The 25,203-nt window shown below is 43.3% G+C and overlaps 1 protein-coding gene across 2 annotated transcripts in view; it reads left to right on the top strand.

Annotated features, from left to right (window-relative positions):
• Akap6 (A-kinase anchoring protein 6) overlaps positions 1-18,808 on the top strand; it is a 410,870-nt gene extending 392,062 nt beyond the window's left edge. For both annotated transcript variants that reach the window (XM_038336827.1, XM_042055440.1), the window contains 2 exons: positions 9,303-12,711; positions 17,654-18,808. In XM_038336827.1, the coding sequence (XP_038192755.1) occupies positions 9,303-12,671 (3,369 nt within the window). In that variant the 3' untranslated portion in view covers positions 12,672-12,711; positions 17,654-18,808. The remainder of the gene's footprint in view (positions 1-9,302; positions 12,712-17,653) is intronic.
• Positions 18,809-25,203: the final 6,395 nt, after the last annotated feature.

Genomic DNA, 25,203 nt, shown 5'->3' with positions numbered 1-25,203 from the left:
CCAGGATACCAGCTCAGTGTCCTTTGATACAGTTCTGGCACTTCCTATGTGGAGTTGGTACCAGATCCCGTGATGGAAAGGGGATTATCAGAGGACTATCCTCCTACAGATGCTTTGTCTTCTGCCGGCAGGCTTCCAAGCTCCTACACCACCGCCTCAGGTTTAATAGTTTTTCTAGAAAGGCTTTCAGAGCTTGGAGAGATACTTACATCTTTCCTGTCTGCTATAAAAAGAGGCGAATTCTGAATTAGCCAAGTGAAAGATCTATGCCGGGTAGGTGGAAGGCAGCCCAAAGCCGCCATGCCTGTGGGATATACCCTTCTTCCTGTACCCTCAGATGTTTAGTACCTGAAAGCTCATTCAGTGTCCTTCAACAGTTCTAGAGTTTGAATCTTGAGGACCACCTTTCTTTCCTGGTGGTGCTCAGAAGAAAGTCTGAGCCCTCATAATTCATGTGTTAGATGACAGCCTCACCTGAGGCCATCCAGAACCCTTCTTCAATGGCCTCCTCAGCATAAATTCAAAAGGACTCTTCATGAAAACTGGAAAACCATGACTGTCACTTGGGAAACACTCAGGTTTTAAAGTTCTCTATGGCCGGAACCTAAAACAGAAATAGAATATGATTTGTATTATTCTTGGTTTTGTAATCGAAGCAGCACTTTTCTCAAGCTGCCTCTTCTGCTAAACTGGGATACCAAAAGAAGAGACAGAAGAAAGTGTTCAGGGTTTTGTTTGTTTGCTTTGTTTTCCTTTGCTTGGTGGGGGTTTTTTGCTTTTTCTTTTTGCTTTTTTTTAACGTGTATGTGTGTGTGTGTTTGTCTGTCTGTGTATATGTGTGTGTCTGTGTGCACACGTGAACTCTGCTTTCTTCTGTGGAATTTCTTCCTACAGCCCCTGGGCCCCTTTGCTTATAGAACATCAAAGTTCTTGGCAGCCTATTTCTCACAGACAAGATAAAACTGAAGCACTCAGTGGGTCGTTTGTTTTGTTCTGCTTTTCAGTTGTCAAATAAACACACCGCTGGGTTGCCTCCTGTGTCTGGAATCGTGCGAGAAGGGTTAGGACGATCAGAATTGGCTGTGCATTCTGAGACTGCTGTGCCTCCCAGTTCTGTTCTTCCCAGATCCGTGTGGGAGGGGAAGGAGGGTGGTAAGCAGCCTGGCAGCCCCAGTGTCAGACTGGCTGCAGACCCGCCTCCTTCAGGTTGCTCTCCCGCATGTCCTGTGCTTATAGCCTCAAGTGCCAGCCTATGGGACCTGGTATCTCTAAGGTAACTGGCGCTCTTTTCTCTTTAATTCGGTGACTTTTTCGAATTCGCACAAAAGTAGTCATTTCAAAGAGAACCACTTTCGGGTCTTTAGTTCGTGGACAACACTGTACAGCTACTGTCTCTATTTTTATTACATTTTCATCACTCAGAGGAAAATTCAGACCTATCAAGCCACAGCATCTTTTCTTCCTGCTAGGAACGAGTTCCTGGAAATCACAGTCTGCATTCTGCCTCTGAATTTGCCTGTTCCAAATATTCCTGAGATTACCTGCTCTGGTAATAAGTAAAATTATATATTATAGCCTGCCCTTGACTGACACACATAGATCCAACCAGACATAGATTAAAAATATTTAGGGAAAAAACTGTCTCTGGCCTAGCTATGTGCAGAAGCCTTTCAGTCCCCCCTAAGCAGTGCAGGGTAGCGGCCCCTTACAGTGTGTTTACACTGGAACAGGCATTGGAAGAGGATTTAAAGTATGGTATGTGTTCTGAAAGATGTCATTTTATACAAGACACTGCCGCTCAGGGCTGGAAGCAGAGCTCTGTGGGTATTACACTTGCCTAGTCTATGCAAGGCCATGGGTTTGATCCCCAGCACCACAAGGAACCAAGCGTTCTCAGATTTTGGTCTCTGGGGCATTTCTTGGAACGTATCCTCCATGGATATCAAATGACTGAGCATGGCTTTTTGTGTCTGCTGCCTTATTCTGCCCGGATTCTCGAGGCTATTAGCTTTTATATCTGAGCAGTGTCACACCTTTAAAAGTCAGCGATTCTCTTGCTGGTTTTGCACAGCACAGTTTAACCCCCACGACCTTTGTCTGTCTTCCCACAACAACCTGAGAGGCTGAGAGTAAAGCCCTTCTTTCAATTCACTTGGCAATTTTATTCTGAGAGCCTGTTTTATGTCATAAACTATTTTGTATGCTGGACTATCCCAGAGACAGGATGGGCTACATTCCTGTCCTCGTGAAGTTTATTTACAGGAGAAACACCCCCATTTCCCATTGCTTCATTCGTTGAAATTACATCTAATAGCCTTTTTTTTTTCCCCTGACAACTTTAGATTATGTCTGTATTGGTTAATTCATTGTTGCTGTGATAAAATATCCTAACAGAAAGCATGGAAGGAAGGATTGATTTTTGGCTTAAGGTTCAAGGAGGCTGGAATTGATCACGGTGGAGAAGGCATGGCAGCTGTCAGGAAAGTCTGGTGGCACCATCAGGAAGCCGGTTGATCATACTGCCGTCCACTCACAGGAAGCACAGAGAGAAACGGGGAGCAGGGCAAGGCTATAAACCTGCCAAGGCTGCCCCCACTGACTTGCTTCCTTCAGCAAGGCTCCCACCAAAGGAGAGCTACTTCTTCAACCAGCGCCACCAACTAGCAAGCGAGTGTTCAAATACAGGCACCTACAGACAGTGTTTCTCATGCAAATGGCAAGAGCAGGAAATATGTTCGTCTCAACACACTCCAGTGAGATTTGTGAAACAGCTGGGTTTTTGTCTGTTTTGAGCTTCTGATAAGATTTGGTATTGAAAAAGAGCATTCACAAGAACAACGCTTTTTTGGTCATTAGTGTGAGAGGCTTTGAAAGCAGTTTCTGAAGCATTTTTAAACAAGTTACCTGAACATTATTTATTGTCAAACCGATAGTGAGAAGGGTTGGGTTGCTCTCCCGGATCAGCTGTAATAGAATTCCACAGACAACAGACCCAACTTTTCAAGAAGAGATTCTGTTCAATAAATAGAAAGCTCTTGAAGTACAGGATGGGCAGGTGTCTTTCTTGTTTGCTTTTCTCCTGTGGGAGGGACCCAGTTATAGCATGCAAAATGAAGGCATCACGACATTTACAACGTGAACGATGTAAGGCACCTAATCCGTATTTAACTAACTGAAGCCCATGAGTGCCTGCTAACCAGCTGTGGTAATGTTAACTGCGGTAATGTAGACCTAGTCAGTTATTTAACATTGAGGCATACCATCATCCTCATCGCACTGGAGCAGAGGGAAGATACGCTGAGAGCTGCCAATCATGGCCCCCCACAAGTCTGCCCATAGGCATTCGCACGAATGCTCGCGACAGTCTGTGGAGTAGACACAATATACCGAGAGATGAATGTTATAACTGTTTTTATAGACACTAGATGATTATAGAAGAGCACAGCTAATGCAATTGTAGAGGCATTCAAGCCCACGTCTACGTGAGTTTCTACCCCAAATTTCATGCAGCTGATAAATGGTCAGCAGCTTTCTTTTTGTCTTATTTTCTCTATTTTTCTTGTTCGCTTGGAATCTGTTATTCTGCACTCAATAAGAGACAGCGTAATGCAAACTGAGAATTATTTTACAATTATCGCCCTGTCTTGTGGGTGTTTTTTATTTCATTCCTACCTACATTTAATCTAAAAAGTAGCTAAATTTCTAATGTGCTTTTGGTTAAAGTTGGTGGTTAAGAAAAATGCTGTACAAAAAAAATATATTTTGTTACGTTTTGCTATTTCTCCTGGTTCAAGTTTATTTTTCCAGCCGTATCCCTGTATTCTCTCCCTTTTCTCCTCTACGTTATCCCCCCAGTGTCCACATCATCTCTTGCACACTCATGTGTATACCTTCTGGTGGCCCTCGTGGGCCATGTTCTTGGTGCTTATTCTTCAGCTGGTGGGCCTGCTTATGAAGAAGGGCTGTGGAGCATTTAGCAAGTATGGCCTAGTTGAAGTATGGCCTATGTCGCTAGGCGCTGAGCATTTGGCCTCTTGGTTCCTGCCTTGCTCTTGCTTCTGGTTTGCTGTGATGTGTACCACCTCTGTCATGCACCCTTGCTGCATGCATCCTTGCTGTATGCATTCCCGCTCTCAGCATTCCTCAGTTGTCTGCAGTTCTGTGAGTACCTCTGAGGCTTGGTGGTCTTCGTTCTGTCCATGTTAGCGTGTCTGTTGATGGTGAACCTGTTCAGGTAATGTTTCAGTGGCCATGGAGGGGAGGCGTCGTGGGTGTAGGCTCACTGACATTTCTAGGAGACACATTCTCACAGTGAACTTCCTGTCCCTCTGCCTCATGGAATCTTCCCTAGGCCCCTTCCCACCTGACCCCTGAGCCGAAGGTTCGGTAGCTGTATCGCTGTATCATGTAGCACTCGGCACTGGGTACGGAACTCTGAATTTCGATTGATTGTGATTTCCTGTGATGGTCTCTGTCCGTTGCAAAGAGAAATTTCCTTGATGAGGGGTCTTTGAAAAGAGACTAAAGAAACCCAGGGTCAGGCCCATCGGACCTTTACCAGGTTGCTGTTTTGTTGCTGTTGTTGTTTGGTTGTTTGTTCATTTTTCTCATTTCCATCCTTTAAGGTAATAATGCGTTCTCATTTCTTATAAACACACTTAAAATCTTAAACCTATAAACATGAAATTAAAAAAAAATCCTAGAAGAGCCGTTCTGTAAGACTTAACACAATTAAAGCCGCATGATCCAGAGGGCATTGATACAGCTGGATATTGCCTACTTGATCGGAATCTTGATTCTTTTATTCTCACTGCTCCAACGACTTTTATTTTCTTTTGATATATTATGTTAATGTCAATAACTTTATTTGGAGGATAAAAGTGAAATCATAAACCAGCATCAATTAATTCCATTTGTTTCTTGAAAAGATATGTAGAAATATCAGTGTGTGTGCGCGTGTGCACATGTGTGTGCGCACACACACACAGTTATTTATATAGCACCCTGATTTAGGACAAAATTCTTTTGTCATGAAACTGTCATGTCATACTGACAGTGTAACAGATCTTCCAGGTAATTAGGTCCTAAACATGGAGTCCTGAAAGAACATACAAAGCAGCATTCAAGAGCTGCCGTGAGCGGTGACGTCTCACTGTCAAACGTTAACCTAGTCCCCATCCTCCTCCCAAAGGAGGAATGGTTCCTGCCACCCAGCATAAGCCCCCCCATAATGCCCTGCTGTACCTCTTCCAAGTAGTGTGGGACACACATTAACTGGGTCCACACAGAGGAAGTGTGACGACTGTCACTGTAGCGAGCGTAAGCCGTGGATTCACTCAGCCTGCCTTCCACCTACATCAGTCCTCCCCTTCCCTGGATAAACCTAAAAGAGGCACCTTGTGTGTTTCCTGGGCTCTACAGGGGAGCCCCTCTGTGTTGTTGCAGAGGCCAATAAGCCTCTTGCCTGAAGGACAACCCATGCCCCTACCCCAGTACTCACCCTCCTTGCCCTCTCTAAAACCCAACTGAAGAGACTTCTGGAGAAAAGGGCTGTCCCTGAATGTAGTTGTTTCCACAGTAATAGGCTTTCCATTGGTTCCTCATTTACTGTCTGCCATTCATTTGGCTTTCTTCAAAAGCTCTTAGATTTCAGTGTGAATCTATTTAGACTTACCAGTTTATCAAGTATGGGAGCATGTGCATCTTTTTAAAAACAGCTCTAGGTAATTTCTTTACAAATTGCAATAATAAAAACAAGTCAAGTACTTAGTTTGAGAATTATTGACTATGTTGAACTGTCGCCAAGAAGATGAGTTGTGTCTGTGCGTATTGCCTTACCCACCCGCAACAGTTGCACAAAAGCAACTGTTTAGTTGTATAAACATCCTTGTGTCCTTCCTCTTGGACATTTTTACTTCCTTCTTACCTTAGGGGTGTGTTTTATGGTTTAGGCTATATCCCAGGAAAACTGATATTTGTATTTAAAATACTACAGAATTTAATACAAAACCGGAAGGTGTTACTGGCATTGGGATCCAGGCTGCCCTCCTCCTGAAGGCTAATATAGACTCCAGAGTTTTGGGGGAAGAAACTGGCTTATGCATAGTTGGCCATGAAGATGTGGGACTTAGCTCCTCAACGCTCTATGTTCAAAATTTTGGGGATTCAGGGAGCTTGTCTAGAGAGGGAAAGGAAAAGGCCAGGGAAGCCATAGGCTGAGAGGGGGTCTTTGTCATTGATGGTATGTCTTTTCCTTCTTTAGAACTTTCCAGTGGATGTTCATGGAACCAAAGCCTAGGTAGCCGGCAGCACTACAATGATGCTGCGATACTCTGAGTCCTGCAAACCTAAGGGAAGGCTTATCAGTTAATATCATGGCCATCCAGGTGGACATTTCCTTAGAATACAAAATGCCGGGCAAGAGGGAGGAGATCTCAACTTTCTAGAAGGGTGAAGGACAGAGAAGGAAAGGGGAGAGGAAGTGAAAGACCTTTTGCCAAGGTCAGCTTACCAGGAGATGGGTGAGGCTGAGTGAGAACTTCTTTAATTGGGAAGGTGTTTTATTTTCAAGTGAGTGATTTCCTAGTAGATCCAGTCAGCTACTCCCTAGAAGTACCACACAGAGAAATTTGAGGAAGTTTGAAATGAAAAAGAGGTAAGGCAAAAAAATCATAAACCAAGTTTAATCATTTCATCCCAGCGGCTTTAGATCTGCTCCTTCAGGTACTGCGGAGTTCTGTCCTTTCATGGGCTTGAATCTGTAAAGCCACAACACTGCATCTGTCCATGACTGCTTCCCAAGCCAGGGTGAGCGGCAAGCATCACTTAGGTGTAGCTCCTGGCACAAGATGGCATAATTCTTGCCTCTCCGGTTAAGACCCCATTGGAAAGCCTCTGCTGTCACACGTCCAAGTTGAGCAGACATAACAAAGAGTTCCTCCGAAAGCCTAGTTTAATTATTTATCAGCACCGTCAGTACTGTGTCGGGCAAGATAGTGTTGGAAATTAATATACTATTTGAGTAGACCGATTGATGGCTCCTATGGTGGAAGAGTTTAGCATTCACTAGCTATACCGACTGGTCATTAGTCCTTCCCTTTATCAGTAAGCAAAGAATAAACAGAAATTGTAATAAAAATTCATCACAGCGAATGGGTATCTAAGCGGCTGTGATAACTGGCCGTGTACTAGATTAACTGCTCGAACATGGGCAGGAGGGAAGATCTCTGTTAGAAAAGATTTAAATAGCCTCTAATTAATGTTTACCTTAACCTGGACTCTTTTAAACTAAATCAGGTTGTACAGAGAATCTCTTCCACACCCAGGATAACAAAGCACTAATGGCTGTTGTACACTTTTGGGAGGCATCCTTTAACTATCAGTTGTAGGGAGGACCGGGGCTTTGAGAATGTGCTCTAATGTGCTCCAGGTGAGGTTGACTTCCCACCTCTGAAGAATGAAAGCCCAGCGGCGGCTGAGATCACCTGACTTGTAATGAGAAAACTGGCTTGTTAAAGGAATCGCCCCCTCCTTACCGATCAGATCACGAATTGCTTTTAAGAGTAAATTAGAAGCCATGGTGAGAAGGGGATATCCAAGGAGGAGGCAAGGAGTTTGTGAGGAATTCTGCACATGGCAGGAATTAGCTGCCAAATATCGACTGCTTCCATGGGGACCTAGAATTATTTTGCGTTTCATCCAAAAAATGATTCTGAAAGATCCAAAGAGCCGTGTCTATTTTATACGTGATGGTATTGATGCCTCGAAAGCTTAACTAGCAGGGAATAAAGCTGGTGAGCAGAGAGTCGGGCCGTCAACTAGTCTGCTAGTTCTGGAGTCATATCCAGGCATCTGCCTCCTCGGCAGAAGCACACGTGGAACTGAGGATGCTCTTTATGGTTCAGTGGTAGATGAGACTGTCAGGGCCCACAGTGCCCGTGTCACCTTCCTTGGCTCTACAATATGACCAGATTCTGGATGACAAGTGGGAATGCTGTGGGAGCCCATTTAATGGCTACATCTCAGGATTCACATAAATAGCAGTAAAATGTCCAGGAGAATATTGAGTTCTCACGAAGGGAGGCAGAGAACAGCCACGAGGGCATCTGGGCCACGGCATCCCTGGGGGTCAGGGACGTCTTTAGATAGTTAGCATGTGGGACTGGAAGAGTCTTCCCGTGAGGAACATAGGCAGGACCAATAGTGATGGCTAACAAAAGTCAAAGAGCAATCTGTCTCACAAAGAGAGAATGAAGAAGAAAGGCATTGAGGAAGCAATGGCTAAGAAACTGCCCTGGAAATGTCAGGAAGATGTGGATGTTGCTCATCTTGGGTCTAACAGGTGGCAGAGATGAGTTCTCATGGCAGAACCCAGGAAAGAAAGAAAAAGGAAGGTGTGTACTCTGATATAGGTTCTCAGGTAAATGGGAATTTAAGTGGAGAACCCAGAAATCGAGGCAAGAAGGTTGCGATGCATAACTACAGGCCGTATTCGATGACAGATTCAGGGAGTAAACAAGAGGAGAATAAATGTACCCTGAGGGACTTCATGGACTCTTTAACCTTCATATACTAGACAGTTTTTTAATGGCTTTTGTTGCTTTTGAATAACACTACTAAAATATCTAAGAAATAATTTCAGGGAAGGATGATTGCTTTTGGTTCATAGTTTCCAAGGAACACATTTATGGTCACTTGACCCCATGTCCTTGGGCATGTGGCAGAGGATTGTTTATTTGCTCTGCTGTGAAGAAGTAGCAGAGAAAGGAGCAGGGACAAGATCTTCCCTAAGATCCACTTCAAGTGACATATTTCTTCCAGTTAAACCTTTCCCATAAAGCTCTCTCCAGAAGCTCCCAAAATTGTGCCATCAAGTGGGGGCCACACTTTCAAAACATGAGCCTGTGTGACTAATTTCATATTCAAGCCACAATGATCAATCCAAACCAAGATTTAAAATATAGTACAATCAACAGGAAATGGCAAAGTCTGTAAAGGATCATGCGATGATTGTATCTTACGTGTGAATGTGCCTTAATGCCTCAGTGACGATCGTTGTTGATAGAAGAGCTGTCCCCACAGTGTTTGGATATTATTTCAAGGAGGGGCAGAGTTACTGATGCCACCCCCAACTTCTGCTTCAATTTTATTTTCTAATTTTCAAGAGGTTTATGATAGATAAAGGTTCTCCACTATGTTCTCTAATCTCTTTCTCCTCTCCTCTCTCTCTCTCTCTCTCTCTCTCTCTCTCTCTCTCTCTCTCTCTCTCTCTCTCTCTCTTCTCTCTCTTCCCTTCTACACAGGAGTCTTTGAATGTGATTGACCCTGGCTTGATGGACCTGAATGGAATGAGTGAAGATGCCCTAGAATGGGATGAGACAGATATAAGTAACAAGCTAATTAGTTTGCACGAAGAATCAAACGACCTTGATCAAGACCCAGAGCCTCTCATGCCCTCCGTGAATCTTGAAGAGACACGCCACCAGGACCCTGGTTATGAGGAGGAGGCAGGTGACTGTGGGTCCCAGTATACCTCAAACGTCACCGCACCCTCCAGCCCGCACGTTTACCAAGTGTACAGTCTTCACAACGTTGAACTCCACAAGGACAGCCACACCCCATTTCTGAAAAGCAGCCCAAAGCTTACAGCCCAGCCTGGGGTTTTAACTAAGAGCCTCAGTACGGATTCTTCATTTTCATCCACAAAGTCATTGCCAGATCTTTTAGGGGGCACCAGTTTGGTGAGGCCTTGCCTATGTCACAGTGGAGACGTGAGCCAGAATTCGGGCAGCGAGAGTGGAATTGTCAGCGAAGGAGACAATGAGATGCTTACCAACTCTGAAATGTGTTTGTTCGGGATGGTGGATGGGTCCCCAAGTAACCCTGAAACTGAACATCTGGACCCACAAATGGGAGATGCAGTCAACGTGTTAAAGCAAAAATTTAAAGACGAGGACGAATGCATTAAGCTTCCAAATATCTCTCAGTCCTCCGTCTCACCAGCGGGTTGTGTAAATGGAAAAGCTGGAGATTTAAATAGTGGTACCAAACACACCACCGATTGTTTAGGAGAAGAATTACAAGGAAAACATGACGTGTTTACATTTTATGATTACTCATACCTCCAAGGCTCAAAACTCAAATTACCAATGATAATGAAACAGTCACAGAGTGAGAAGGCTCATGTGGAGGACCCCCTTCTCTGTGGTTTTTATTTTGATAAAAAATCCTGCAGATCTAAACATCAGGCTCCGGAGTTACAACCAGATGCGCCTCCCCACGAGAGGATTTTGGCAAGCGCGCCCCATGAAATGGGTCGCAGCTCCTATAAAAGCGGTGACAAAGAGAAGACGCTGGCGGGCATTCAGAATGCCAGGCAGCTCTCCCTCGTCTCCCGTAGCTCATCTGTAGAGTCCCTTTCTCCGGGGGGTGACTTGTTTGGGTTAGGTGTCTTTAAAAATGGCGGCGACAGCCTCCAGCGGAGCTCCTCTTTAGAGAGCTGGTGGACATCCTATAAGAGCAACGAAGATCTTTTCAGCTGTCACAGTTCTGGGGACATAAGCGTGAGCAGCGGCTCAGTCGGTGAGCTGAGCAAGAGGACATTAGACCTCCTGAATCGCCTGGAGAACATCCAGAGCCCCTCGGAGCAAAAGATAAAGCGAAGTGTTTCTGATATCACCCTCCAGAGCAGTTCCCAAAGGATGTCTTTTACGGGCCAGATGTCATTGGATGTTGCGTCGTCGATCAATGAGGACTCCGCAGCATCTCTGACAGAACTGAGTAGCAGCGAGGAGCTCTCCCTTTGCTCGGAGGATATCGTGTTACACAAAAACAAGGTCCCAGAGTCCAACGCATCGTTCAGGAAGCGCCTGAATCGCTCGGTGGCTGATGAAAGCGACGTCAACGTTAGCATGATCGTTAATGTCTCTTGCACCTCTGCTTGCACCGACGACGAAGATGACAGTGACCTCCTCTCGAGCTCCACGCTCACCTTGACTGAAGAGGAGCTTTGCCTCAAAGACGAGGACGATGACTCCAGTATTGCAACCGACGATGAAATTTATGAAGAAAGCCACCCGATGTCTGGGCTGGACTACATAAAGAAAGAACTGCAGACTTGGATAAGACCGAAATTCTCCTTGGCAAGAGAAAAGAAACGGTGTGGTGCCCCTGATGACATGAAGGGCGGTAAAGATGGGGGCCGCAGTGAGAAGGTCAACCCCTCAGACACCCTGAACATCCAGGCCCTTCTGAACGGCTCCATAAAATGCCTCTCCGAAAACAATGGAAATGGAAAGAATTCACCCAGAACTCATGGCTTAGGAACAGAAGGTGAAAACACGAAAAATATTTACGAAGTTAGTAAAGATCCCCACGTGGCTGACATGGAAAACGGCAATATTGAAAGTGCTCCAGAGAGACAGAAGGAGAAGCAGAACGGAACTTCAGAGGCATCAGAGAACAGCAGTTTAGACGTGAAACAGAGTTCCGAATCTGAGCAGAGTGAGTGCAAAGCGTCAACGGACAGTTCAGAGGATTCAAACGTTGCTGGAAAGGAATTCGGACCCCCAAGTGACAGGCATCTTCCACAGACAGCCCCAAATCTCCACCACTGTGAAAATCAAAGTGCCCCCTGCATGCCCGATGAGAGCTCTTGCCCAGAACTGCTGTTAGGAACCAGCGTTGGAAGCAGACAAGACAGTGATGGACTGAAAGCTTTGTCTAATGATGCACCAAGTGGGGCTGGAAAATCTGCTGGTTGCTGCCTACTCGGACGAAATGAGACAGAGGAGAGTGCTTCCATCAGCAACAGCACTTCCTGTTGCAACTGCCAGCCAGATGTTTCCCATGAAAAAGATGCTGAAGATTGTTCGGTGCACGACTTTGTTAAGGAAATCATTGACATGGCGTCAACAGCCCTAAAAAGTAAATCTCAACCTGAGAATGAGGTGGCGGCCCCCACTTCACTAACTCAAATTAAGGAGAAAGTGCTGGAACATTCCCATCGGCCCATGCACCTGAGAAAGGGGGACTTCTACTCCTACTTATCTCTTTCGTCCCATGACAGTGACTGTGGGGAGGTCACCAATTACATAGACGAGAAGAGCAGCACTCCATTGCCACCGGATGCTGCGGACTTTAGCCTCGATGACAAGGAAGACATCGAATGCTTCTTTGAAGCTTGTGTTGATGAGGATGATCTTGATGAGAAAGCCTGTTTCTCTAGTCCCCTCCCAGATGACCCAGCAGCTCCCGAAGAAGCTGCTATGCCAATACAAGTGACAGCCAGCTCTCCTGTGTTCAGTGCTGTTGCTTTCCCACTCAATGAGACAGACACGGTGGCTCTTTCAGAACCTTCCCCTCAGAAAGGAGGTGACAATGGAAAGGAAGTGGATGACGCATCCCAAACATCCCAGGGCTGTGCAGAAAGCTCAGAGCTTACCACTCCTTCCGGACAGCCCAGTAAAAATGGAGGTGCAAGGAATCGAGGTGAATCAGGAATGCCAGAAGGCAATAACGCTACTTCAGCCAAATCAAAAACTCAAGCTCTCCCATTGAATGCAAAACAGCCGAAAGTCAAGACCAAGCTGTATCCCAGCCCGCAAACTTTAACCTGCAAAGAAAAGCTTGTAAGCTTCCACGAAGATCGACATAGAAACATGCATAGGTAGAATGTAATGCCCCCAAGCATGGAAACCATCTCATTGAAAGGTATGTATGAGTACGTGTGCACGCACGCATGTGTGTGTGTGTGTGTGTGCACCTGTGTGTGTGTGTGCGCGCATGTGTGTGAGTGTGTGTGTGTGAGTTTGCATTAATAGAGCCATTATAGAACACTGACTAGTCACGACAAATACATATCTGAATAGGACATTACAGTAGAAACGCTTACAACCGTGAAAGTAACTATGAAAAGCAAAAGAGAAAAACTGGTGAAAATCTAACATTTTAAATGACATTATATTTGTTTTATCATTTTGTCAAGAGCGATACGATATCTGAGGAAACAGCTGATCAGTTTAGGGCTTCCAACTCTTCAGCTGGCCGAGAAAACTACCAACCAAGCTACAGTCATCCCTGACAATTCTGAGGTCGGAATGCATGCTCCCTAGCTGCACTCCTCCCTGGAGCTCCCACTCGGAACTCCTGCTGATGAGCAAGGACTGGGGGAAGGCTGTGTCTCCAGAGTTGAGCTTTACACACATAACCGCCAGCACCCTCATTTCCCCAGCAAGGCTGTGCCGTCTCAGCTGCTCATCATGGCCATGCCTGAGAATTCCAGCAGGAGGGGAAGGCTGGTTTCAGAGAAGATCCCCTGACTTCCACACACACAGACTGAGAACCAGCACAGAACACGAGGGCTGGGAGAATATGTGACAACTTAATGGCGTTTTGATAAAAACAGAATTTTTGAATTTTGCCTGAAGGTGACAGGCTGATTGCCATCATTTTTTTTTTTGAGAAAGTCATTCTACTTTTCATATTTAATAAGACAGCTATTGATTGATAATTCTGGGAGGGTGAGATGGCTCTAAAAGTGACAGAAGAATTCTGTTATTTCCATGTCTAAACCCCAAATGATGAATGTACTTCCTCGACCAAGTTTAAAGAGGAATTTAGCTTTCAGATATGAGAGTTGTATTTCACCAAAGGGTGAGGTGCATAGTGCCACCTCCACCCCCACTGCAGAAACCTAATGCGTAACCTACACTCGTGCTATAGGAAGTGAATTACAGAAGCAATCTACCCTAATTTGTTAACTTATTCAAATAACAGTTATTATACTTAACTATGCTAAAGATTATCTTTTTTGTGGCAGATTGTTTATTTTTTGATGAGCCTAATTACTGATTTTCTAAAAGTAATTTACATTTATTACAAATACATCTTTTAAAATGTGACAGATAAATGTTGTTCCCATAATGTATTATGAAAAAAGTTACTATTTAAAAACACATTATTTAATTTGAAAGATGAATGGCAAACATCATTATTTTTTTTCCTGCAACACCTGTGCCCTAAGCTCATTAAAATGTGTGATTCTGTGTAGAGCTGCTAGAAAGGGGAGCGAGGGGGGCAACCTATACCATATATGTACCCTAAAAATAAACTCAGTATGCAAAGCCGAAGACAGCCACCCTACTTGCTAATGTTGCTTCAGTCATTTTCTATTTCAGACCCTATTTACAATTGGCTGCGAGGCAGAACAAAAGTAGGAGGGAGAGAAATGTGTTCTCTGTGAGTGGTGCCCACCCTGTAATCAAATTCTCCATCAGTACGCAGTAGAACTGACCGTTAAGGGAAAGTAACTGGGATTCCATAAGCCACTCCAGAGCGAGTCCTATTAGAACTGATTGGATGCAGGCTCTGCCCGCCTCCACAGAAGGCCCCGGAGAGCCTGGCTGATTTTGTTTTCTGAAAAAGGAAACAACAGCACCCTGAGCATGCCAGCCTGTGACTGTGACCCGAGTCACCGGGCATACTGAGATGCGGAGTAGAGAGAGCCCTGGCCTTGGAGAAGCCTTCTGGAATGTATTCTCCCTGTTTGTTCCTCCGGGAGTCTCTTCGCTCCCTCACATAAAGAAATGGAATTGGAATGAAATGTAAATGGTGAGCGATTCCATATTTTGACTTGAGGGAAGTGAAGGTGCTGATGGATCTGTGTAATTGTCACATTTTACAAGCACAGACAGTGTAAAACTATCAGCAGCGGCTCGCCTGCCCGGCAGCAGGGTCCTGTTGCACCCCACACCGGGCTCCATTGTGGGCGAAGGGAGAAGCAGCCAGATTTTACTTCTGCAGAACTGACATCGCCCCCAAGTGACTTGTTTATCTACCTAGAGCTGTGTCAACAGCCATATGTGGCCCCTATTATCCACTTTCAAGGATGTGCGTGCGTGTGTGTGTGTGTGTGTGTGTGTGCTGTGCATGCACGCACTGTGGTATCATGTAACTAAACACCCTGGAGCCTGGCTTTGGAGCTAGTTACAAGCATTGGTTGTAAACTTTTACATATAGTGGAAACACAGTCACCCGAGAAGTTACCTAGTCTGAAAATGCTGCTAAGCTTTTGGCACTGGTGCTAGGAAGTGTAGGAAAGGTCCTGGTAAATATGACACATCACATCGGAATGAGCTTGTTTGTAATCGTTCTTCTTACCACAAGGTCCAAAGCAGGGAAGGCTCATCTTTTTAACAGCCATTCGAGGACCCTTAGACAAGACCGTCCTTGCATCAGGACAACACAATCCGCCAAAGTCAGTTTGCTGGAGCTCTTTGCCCAGAAATAAATTCTCAGATGATGAAATGATTATAATTCCACTCGGAAGTGTTCATGACGTAGAATCGTGCATAGAGTCTGCAACCGAAGCAAATTCTTTGTGAAGAGTTTCGAAAATTATTTTCAAACTAGAAGTAGAAACCTCTGAACCCTTGTGAGGAGTGTTAGTGGGGCCCGACAGTGAGTGCGTTTGCTCTTCTTCCCAGGCACACCGCTGGGCTTTTCACTGGTTCCATTTGTGTGTCGCATTTCTGTAAAAATAGAGAGGTCAGTTAGAGCAAGTTACATCAAAGGCGAGGTAACTGGATAGATACAGCTCTTTCTGCTAATTTGGAGGAAGCACACAGTGTATGTCTGGAACGCCTCCTAGGGACCTGCCTAAGAGAGCTACTCTGCACTAATCTTTTTGCTGTATTCTGACAGTTATTTCTTCATAATCCTCATCATAAGCCTGTGATCTTTGATGAATTGTTTAACCCTAAAATTCAGGCTGGATAAATCCTGCCGCATAAGAAGTTAACTCCTCATGTGCAGCCAGGGTGTACTTTGATGTCTTTTCCTTCAGGTTTTGTGATGGCTTGATGTGTACACGGTGTGTGTGGGTGCAAGTGACAAGAGAGGACGTCTTAATTACTTGCTTTGGTCTTAGTTTCATTGTCTTGCCCGCCTTATCAGTCTGCACGTGTGGCGGTGGCCGGAGTTTCGGGTTTTGGATGACTGTTTATGTGGATGCGCGTTCAGGTTTGCACATGCGCAGTTTAAAGTTCTGGTCTGCGTTCATAAACTGAGAACGTGGTAGAAGCAAACCCTTCTCCTCACACGGTGCCTCAGTCTCCTACTGAACTGGCGCTGGTTAGGGCTTCCCACATCTGGCCAAGCAGCTTTAGGGAACTCCATTGGGGGCATGTATATATTCTTTCACTAGACACCATACATATAATTTTGTAAAATTTACCTTTAAATCACCTTACTAAACCGAAGCTCTTCTGGATGTGATTTGAATTATCTGGCACATCTGAATAACTTACTATGCTAAATAAAAATGATTTTATTGAGTAAAGTCTCTCTCTCTCTCTCTCTCTCTCTCTCACACACACACACACAGAGAGAGAGAGAGAGAGAGAGAGAGAGAGAGAGAGAGAGAGAGAGAGAGAGAGAGAGAGAGAGAGAGAGAGAGAGAGAGAGAGAGAGATTTGGGCTTGAGCCCATTTGGCCTTCCTATTCCCAAGTGTGCCAAGTTGAAAGAATTGATTACCCACAGGGAATTCAATTGCCAGCTCCTTACTGAGGCAGGATTTGCTTCACCCGAGGATTCCCTGCTCAGTGGCAGCTTTCTGATGAGTCACCTCCTCAGCATTTGAGCAATGCTGCTCTGTGCATTCTTGAGTTACTGCATTATTTTACTGTACCAAATTTATCCATCTGCCTCTGTCTGTCTCCCCATTCCTGCTAACTTTCCCTGGCTTCCCAGCATCCTGTTTGGCTGTAGCAGAACAACAGTTGGAAACCTTTTTCTGACTCCTGCACAAAGCTGTGAGTTTATAGAAAGAGACAGAAAAAACACAGAAGAATACTTGCTTCTAAGAAGTCAGGACAAAACCTGATATATACTCTGAAGAATGTAGATTAAAGCCAGGCAGGCAGGGGTCTGCTTTGAGGGCTAGTCTGAGAACCTAAAGGAATTGTATCCTGGAATTTTGATGTTCCGATTTGACCAGGTGTTATAGTCATTTAGAAATAAGGAGGACAGAGTGAGCCTGGGAGAAATTCATAGCAGTCATCGCACATAAAAAGAGAATTGAATCAGTTTAGTTTTCTCATTGTTTCCTGTGCCTAAAAACACAGCCATATTTGAGCTGTAAATTCTAATAATACCCAATTATAGGTGAGGCGCCGAGGCATTCAAGACTGTCGCAATTCCGTGACAGTTTCATCACTGCACAATAGAATTGTTCAACATCACACACAAATTACTGCAGGGCGTGATAACCCGAGAGCCGGCAACCCAGTCTGTGAACTGTTGTTCGCACATCGTCACATCCCTTGGTATTAACTGCCTGACCTTCTCATACAGATTTGGAATTATCTTAATAAAACTGAGATCACCCACAGAAGAATGAATGAGTTGATGACCCAGAGAAAAGATGATCAGACTTGATTTTTGTTATTTATTGGAACTATATAAATATATTAAAGTATCTGTATATTTTGCTGAACTGAAAATGTAGGGTTTTTGTACGTGGTGTGAGCCTTGAGCTAGTGAGCTAGTCACGTCTCTGATTTCGGATCGTTAGCAGCTGATCCCCCACTGGCAGCTTCTGCAAATGATAGAGATATTTCTGCAACCTATTTCTGTCGCCTTTTTGTTTCCTAGAGAGAGCCTGGCCGCAGCTCAGGGCTGACCCGATCCACCCTGGGCTGGTCTTGGCTTCCATCCTGCTGTCACTGATACCTGTTGCATTGACTTTCTGAAGATGACCTACCTTTCCTCTGAACGCGGTCTGTCCATGTGGGCCTTGTGATCTGGATGTGCACTTCTCTTTAGGTGACCTCTCGTGTCTACAAAGCTGCTTGCTCTCCTATGGATTCCCGTCCCAAGCTACCTCTGCCAACCCTCTCTCTTCAGCGAGACCTCTGTTTGCCCCCTCCTCTCCTGCCTCCCCTTTAAAGCTCTGCAGTTCACCAAATTGGTGGTCCATTAAACCCACTGTCTGGAATGGCACCCCTCCCCGACAATGCTTGACCAATTTGATGTTTTGCTATGAAAATTTCCATGGTGTTATACCTTTGTTGATTGAAAGAGATTTACCTAAAAAGCCAGCCCTTGATTTGGTTGTGGTATAGAGGAGACATATTGGTCCTTATTACAAAATTAAATGACATTTAAAAGCATCATTTTAATTATTTCTTTTTAATAATGTTCTATGCAGCACTTCACAAAACAACTCTGATGGTGTTGAATATTGTAAATTGGTACATTCTACTGTTAAGTTTGTTTTTGTTTTCTATGCTTCTCGGGGTGGTAATGAGAAAAACGTTGTTTTACAAACTGTGTGCCTTGCTGTCTTTCTTATCCCATTTATGAAAAAGCTGCTTTCATGGTAATGGTATGTTGGTCTGAGAGGAGGAAATAGCAAGGTGAGGATGTGTGAATAATTTCTGTACATATGTATAAGCTAGTACAAACACTGATGTATGACAGTATAAAATGCTTTCATGTTTGTGATGTCCAGTGATGTGGAGAATATAAGCCTTAAACCCATTCAAATGCATGGTAATTAAAATTGGCATAATAAAAACAGTGTATTGGGGGAAAGGAAAATTAGTGATCTCTTCTACCTGTGTTCTTACCAAATTCTTGCATCTGTTTCTAAAAAAAATTAACATGTATCAGCTTCCAACATATCCATATGGCAGAAAAGGCTTAAGGTGCTTAAACTGCAGACTCGGCCTGAAGCCTTCATAACGTTCAGACTCTTTCTGTTTCACTGTAAGTGAACATCCTGAAACAGCAAGTGTTTAACGGCCATTTCCCCTACATCAAAAACCCTTTATACTAAATGCTTTTATTTCTACTTGTTAATGATTTAAAGTTGTCTTTGGAGATCTCTTACATGTCCTATTTAATTTAAATAATTATTTGAATAGTTTTAGTGGATGATAAAAAGTATAGAAAAATTGACTATTATTTTATTTAAGCTATAGATTTCAGGTGTATTTATTTCATTATGAAAATCAGCAGAGAAATATTTCATTTGTTTTTTTTTTTGACTTGAGAAACTGCAGCTTTTTAATTTATAGTATCACTCCTACTAAAGTGCCTGACACACAGTAGGTATTCCACAGAATCTGCTGAATCAGAGTATTGAGTGGGGTAACATGGAATATATATATATAAAATCTTTATTTTGAGATTCCTGCATTAAAACATACAACTAGATAAAGATGTGCAAAGTGAAACCACTCGCAGTATGTTATTAGATTTCAGAAGGAACAATGACAGAAGTATGTAGCCACAGAAATGACAATCATTCATTCACCAGGACCACTCATTAGCATCTTTTGTGGAGATTCAGGGAATGCAGCTAGGAACCACGAACCGCCTTTGGAGGCTCATCTCCGTTAGAGGCAAAATGGCCAACCACACAGACAACACACCATAGCGCCCTACAGGGAGATGGCAAGGGTAGGGTAAGAGTCATACGAGAGAGACAGCAGCAAGGGATGGGGCAAAGAGGAAGGTTAGGAGAGAGTGGAGGTGAGGGGCTCGGATACTGGTGGGGGATCGCTATGATGTAATGGGAGAAAGGGAGAAGAACGAAAGTGTTCGTGAAGCTGTTGGAGCTTTGGTGTGCAGTGTGCGAGGTGGACTTGTCGTTTGTTTGGGGCTTTATTTTATATTACGACTAGGGCTTTAGTATCACCATCCCAGGACCACTTAAATAGCACTTGCCTGTAATTTCACCGGGCCTTAATAATTTTGTGTGGATTTTGCCCCTTCTAAGCTTTCCTGCACATATTTTTAAATGGATGGCTCATTCTAGGTGGGTAGATATGTAGTGACTTCTTCCAAAGGAGTCTTAGGGAGACATCTAGTTTTAGTGTGGACAAAGATTGCAAGGGGAGATGTTAGATGTAAGTGTGTGGTAGGGAGCAGTGAGGAAAACCTAGCTAGACTCAAGGGAGTAATAAAGTTTGCAGGGATAGTAGCCTGAGATACAAGAAAGACAAATCCTAGAGGCGTGGACATCTTTGGACATTTTCGGACCTCTATTAGGCATTATTTTATATATTGAGACAACCTGAATTTCTCTTGGTCAGTAATTGATATCGTCTGTGTTCATTGGAAAGACAGATATTCAAAGATTAATGGGCCAAGGTGTATTGTTTGCCTCTTACGTAGTCATGAAGACTTGGGATTTGAAAGTATTCATTAATTATCTACTTAACATTAGCACCATTTTTTTTAGGTTGACTTTTGGACTTATTAATGCCTTTTCCAGCCAGAGGGGATGGAAGAAACTCAGCCTCACATCCGTGTAGACGCTACCTTCCCGGTTACCCTTGAAACCAGCCCACCTGGTTTGCATTAACTCAGACAACTCTATCAACACATGTCCCACGATAACAGTTTGCTATTGGGTAAAGCAAAGTGTCCCTCCTCTGGGCACGTGTTTCTGTTAGAATGTGCTTTCGTGGGTTGCTAAAGTCCACAGGGTGTCCCTCCCCACCCCACCCCCTTAGTTTTGCTCATTGGTCCTATGTCTGCTGCAGAGCCAGCAGCTCCCAGGACTCCTGTTCCCTCTGTCCCATGGTCGCCCTGCCGGTCTCTCCTAAGCACTGTTCCTCTGACTGCCCTTCATATGTCATGATTTCAGATGCGTTTCAGCCCGACTGAATGTTAACAGACGGAGCCCTTGAAGTCAAGGGACTGTCTTCATCATACATGTAGAGAAGCGTCTTGATGTTTAAGTGCTAAGTTTTCTCTAAAATATATTCAAGATATATGTTTATTCTATTATTGTAAATTTCAATAAATAAACAAATAAACAAGTGAATAAAAGAAGAATCCATGACTTCCTCCAGTGGTCCAGTCCGGTGCCAGAGTCATCTTGAATCTTTTCTTTACGTTGGAATCCAAACCTGATGTCTCCGTGTAAAACAGATTTGCCCGTCCGTTTATTTAACTCACTCATTCATTCCGGCACCCAAATATTCCTTGGGGAGCCACTTGTGTGAGGCGTTGTGTGACCTCAACATACAGAGGGAACTGAGCATGCTGTGTGTCTCCAACCAATTTCTAGGTTTCTCTCTGATCAGACTCTTGAATAGAGCAATTACGACATTTCCCCATATTAATTTTCCTCAGACCTACTTACGTTGCCTCCTCTCATGCTTGGACTATGGAATTCTCAACTCTGACACAATTTTCTTAGAGGCAGGTAGACTGCAGCTTGTAAAGTCAGTGGGACACAGAGCGTGCAAGTTTTTCTTTCTATTTTATTATATTGTCAGTTTCAGTTCCATGCAGAGCGACTTACCCATTGACATCCTTAAGCCACAATATTCTATTATTTTCTAAGGCAAAGGTCAGCCAACTATATACAGGCCAGGGACCAAATACTTGCTTTCATTTGATTTGTAATTTTAGGAGAACAAAATATACTTTGTTTGATGAACTAAATGATTGCTCTGCATCAGTAATTTAAGAATTTGAATTTAGTTCACTATTACTGATTGATCTGGAATTTAGTCATAGACTGGATATTTAGTGCAATCAAAACCACCAGAAAGCCGGGCGGTGGTGGCGCACGCCTTTAATCCCAGCACTCGGGAGGCAGAGGCAGGCGGATCTCTGTGAGTTCGAGACCAGCCTGGTCTACAAGAGCTAGTTCCAGGACAGGCTCCAAAGCCACAGAGAAACCCTGTCTCGAAAAACCAAAAAAAAAAAAAAAAAACCACCAGAAAATCTGGTACAACCTAAACTCAGTGCACCAATAATTGAGATATTTTCTCTAAGTGGTTTTCTAAAGCAGTCTTAAGTCAGATCATTTCAGTCATTTTATTAAAAATATATTTTTTCAGCCCAAACACATAAAGACTCACACACCCATAACTTTCATTCCCTGGTCACAGATGAAAAGCTTGACATGCCCAGGAAATAGGTGCTCAGATGAGACCCTGCTGAGGTCGTGGTTGACATTCCCACTGCGTACAAGAGTTCCCTGAAGTCACTCCTGGAGTTCTCTCCTGATGTGCTGCAGGCAGCACTGTCGCATGCAAGCAAGACATGCAGATACTTCTTTACCAACAGCCACATGCTTCCCACACTGCGGCTGCATTTGCATGTGAGGCTTTCCACTGGTTTGCATGTCCAAAGGGAAACGATCTGATATGTGTAGATGAGGTCCATGTCATAAGGTTTCCTTAGCAAAGGCATTGCGGCTAACGCCTTGAGATCATCGGCTCCCTTAAGGGCACCCCCAAAAGCAGAAGGTATGCATTTTGTTTACCCTTGTGCCATGAAGTAAAGCAGGATCTGCATAAGGCAACTTTCCTCAGGTTCTTTCCCAGGGACAGCATACACGCAAAACAGGGACAGTGTTCACACAGGTGAGGTTGTTTTAGTCCACTGACTGTCATAACAAAATACTTTTTTTTCTGAGAAATTTGTAAACAAGGGAACTTATAGACAATCTGGAAGTTAAGAAGCCCAAAATCAGGACAACAGAAGATTCAGCGTCTGGTGAGAACATGCTCACTGCTTCATAGACAGGCCTTTTTGTTGCTTCCTCACAGGGAGAGGTAATGAACAAGCTCCCTTTTGTAAGGACAGTTACCCCATTCATAACTAAATGCCCTCCAAAGACTCATGTCTTAATACTGTTGTGCTGGAGATTAGTTTCGAACATGGAAACTTAGGGATACAGACATTCAGAACACTGTGCAGGCGTTTGCGGGCATTTGACAATGGTCAATAAATAGTTTCCAGTGAGGCTGTTCTTTCTCCTCGAAATCCACTCAAGAAAGGTAACAAGACAATTGACTGGAATAACGCTGTTTTAAGGGTAGTTTAAAATTGTCTAATTTGTTCTTTCAAATTTATTCCTAAAGGTTTATATGCTATTACTGATTAACAACCTTGTCATATCTCAGACACACTAAATTGGAGATGTCTCCAAACCCAGGAAGGTTCCCAAAGCACAAGAGAATCAGCCCTATGCAAACCTTGTCTGAACAGCCCCTGTTTACCCACAAGCATGAAGAATTTGAACTATGGGGAGTAGGATCTTCAGGAAAAAAAAAAAAAAGAAAACGGTATCCAAAACAGAGGTTTGAAACGTGCAGCTTGTGTTCCATCACTTTGGGAAATAGCCAGTCCAGGCAGTCCGGTCTGGGAACCTTGCCCGGTGTGAACTGTGGAATTAGAAGATGAAGATGTCCCAGGTGTGCACAGAGTGGCATCTCGCCACCTAAACGGCTGTTCTCATCAGCTCCCTACCGTGTCATTTCCTGTCAATCATATGGCGTGGGGAAGTCTGATTGGAAGCCTCGGGAATAAATTTGGAAATGTTTCCATATCATAAGGATATATAACAATACAGTTTATTAATTTGGGGCAAGCGAGTACAGGTATATGTTAGAATAAACCATGTAAAAATTATTAAAACTTTTCTTTGCATTTGATCTACCAACTCCGTAAACAAATGAGGTATTAGAGATGTAAAGTATTATTTAGTAAAATTTATTCAAGGTCTTAAATGATTGCAAGCATTAAGAACATAAAATGCTCAAAATCCTCTCTAAACCCCAATATTCCCTAACCGCTGGTTTATAAAAAAATAAAAAATTTCAGGGTTATAGAATTAGTCTGGTTCTATTAGTTGATCAAGTTACTTAAACTAAGACGGAAATCCAGAGTAAATCATTCCTTTTGTGTGCATTTCCTGGCAAATATGTGTCATTTATTTTAAAGAATCTTTAAATGGAAAGCCAAATTGCTGGGATGTATCTTGCCGTTAAAATAGAGTGAGAAGCAAACTGAGCGTCCACATTTGTGTCTCATTCACAGAAGTCTCAGACGACGGAGGGAGCTCTGGCCGGGCTTCGCGGACTTCCAGGGAGCAATTCTTTTTTCACATGGTCACCATTTGCTATTTCCCAAATACTTCTCTCTGTGTTGTAAAGTCTGTATATTCTTTTCTAATTTGCCGATGGTGTCTTCCCATGCAAACACATTTACAGTTCGTTATAGAAAGCAGCAGGAAGTCGCGCCCCGGTTCTTTCTTTTTCAGTGATGGCAAGTGCTGCTTAGTTCTTGGATGGTGTGCTGTGCTCAGTCCCTTCCAGTTCTCAAGTCGGATTATTTAAATCATAAGTAACTGAAAGCCACCTCAGACCGTTTTGCTCATTCTACATCGTCATCATTACCATTGGATGCTTAGTGCCATAGGTTGGCAACTTAGAGGGAAAGAGGTTAAACAAACCCACTGGGTACTGCTGCTTCATTTGGGACAATGATAATATAAATCATCACCCCCTGCCTCTATGTGGCAAGCCCTGTGCTGAGTACTTTTGACTTAGCCCTCACGATACTTTGTGATAAATGATAGCCATGTATTTAGCTGTTCGGTTTAAAGAGAATTTTTTTTTTTTTGCGGTGCTGGGAATGATACACATTTTATAATGTGCAATTTGAGGACTAAAGAGGTAGGTGATTTATTATAAATATTGTATTTATATCTCATAAAATATAGGGTATTGAGGAACAAAAAATTCTTTAATTTGCTATTTAATTGGTTATATGTATAAAGTGTTCTCTTAACATCTATATATGTGTTGCTAAATTTCCTGTCTTTATGAAATACTTACTGAATAGTAATTCAGGTCAAAACTGGAGAAAGGGCTTTCATTTTAAAATACATTTCTTAAAAAAATTCTTTAGGAAGAAATGATAGCTAAATTAGCACTTGAAAAAGGCCAAAGAAAATTATATACTGTACATAATTATGCCTCATTATGACCTCTGCACATTTTCCAGAAAAGTTAGGCATTAAAAACACACACAACAGGAACACTGTAAAGGTCAGAGTCTGATGAAAGAAAAAAGCTATAGTTAATTATGGACGAGATTAATGTTCGAGCAGGAACATACATTTTTATCATTATATTTTGCTTAAGAAATACTTTACAATATATCATTGCCCACCCATGGACTTTATTTCATATCTGAAAAAATCAGTAGAAAGAAACAAATTTATAAAGTGAAAATATTAATTAAATTTACTGTGATAAAATTGAAATGTGTTTTTTTTTTGTGGTTCCTAGCATACTTTGTGTGAGGTTTTGTTGTTGTTGTTGTTGTTGTTGTTGTGTTTTCTTCACATAGGGGTGTTTTTTTTCCCCAAATGCAGTCTGACTTGA

Source organism: Arvicola amphibius, chromosome 7, assembly GCF_903992535.2.
Source record: "Arvicola amphibius chromosome 7, mArvAmp1.2, whole genome shotgun sequence".
NCBI classification, from domain to species: Eukaryota; Metazoa; Chordata; class Mammalia; order Rodentia; family Cricetidae; genus Arvicola; species Arvicola amphibius.
The sequence above is the reverse complement of the archived record's forward strand: the minus strand, read 5'-3'. Positions and strand labels throughout refer to the sequence as shown.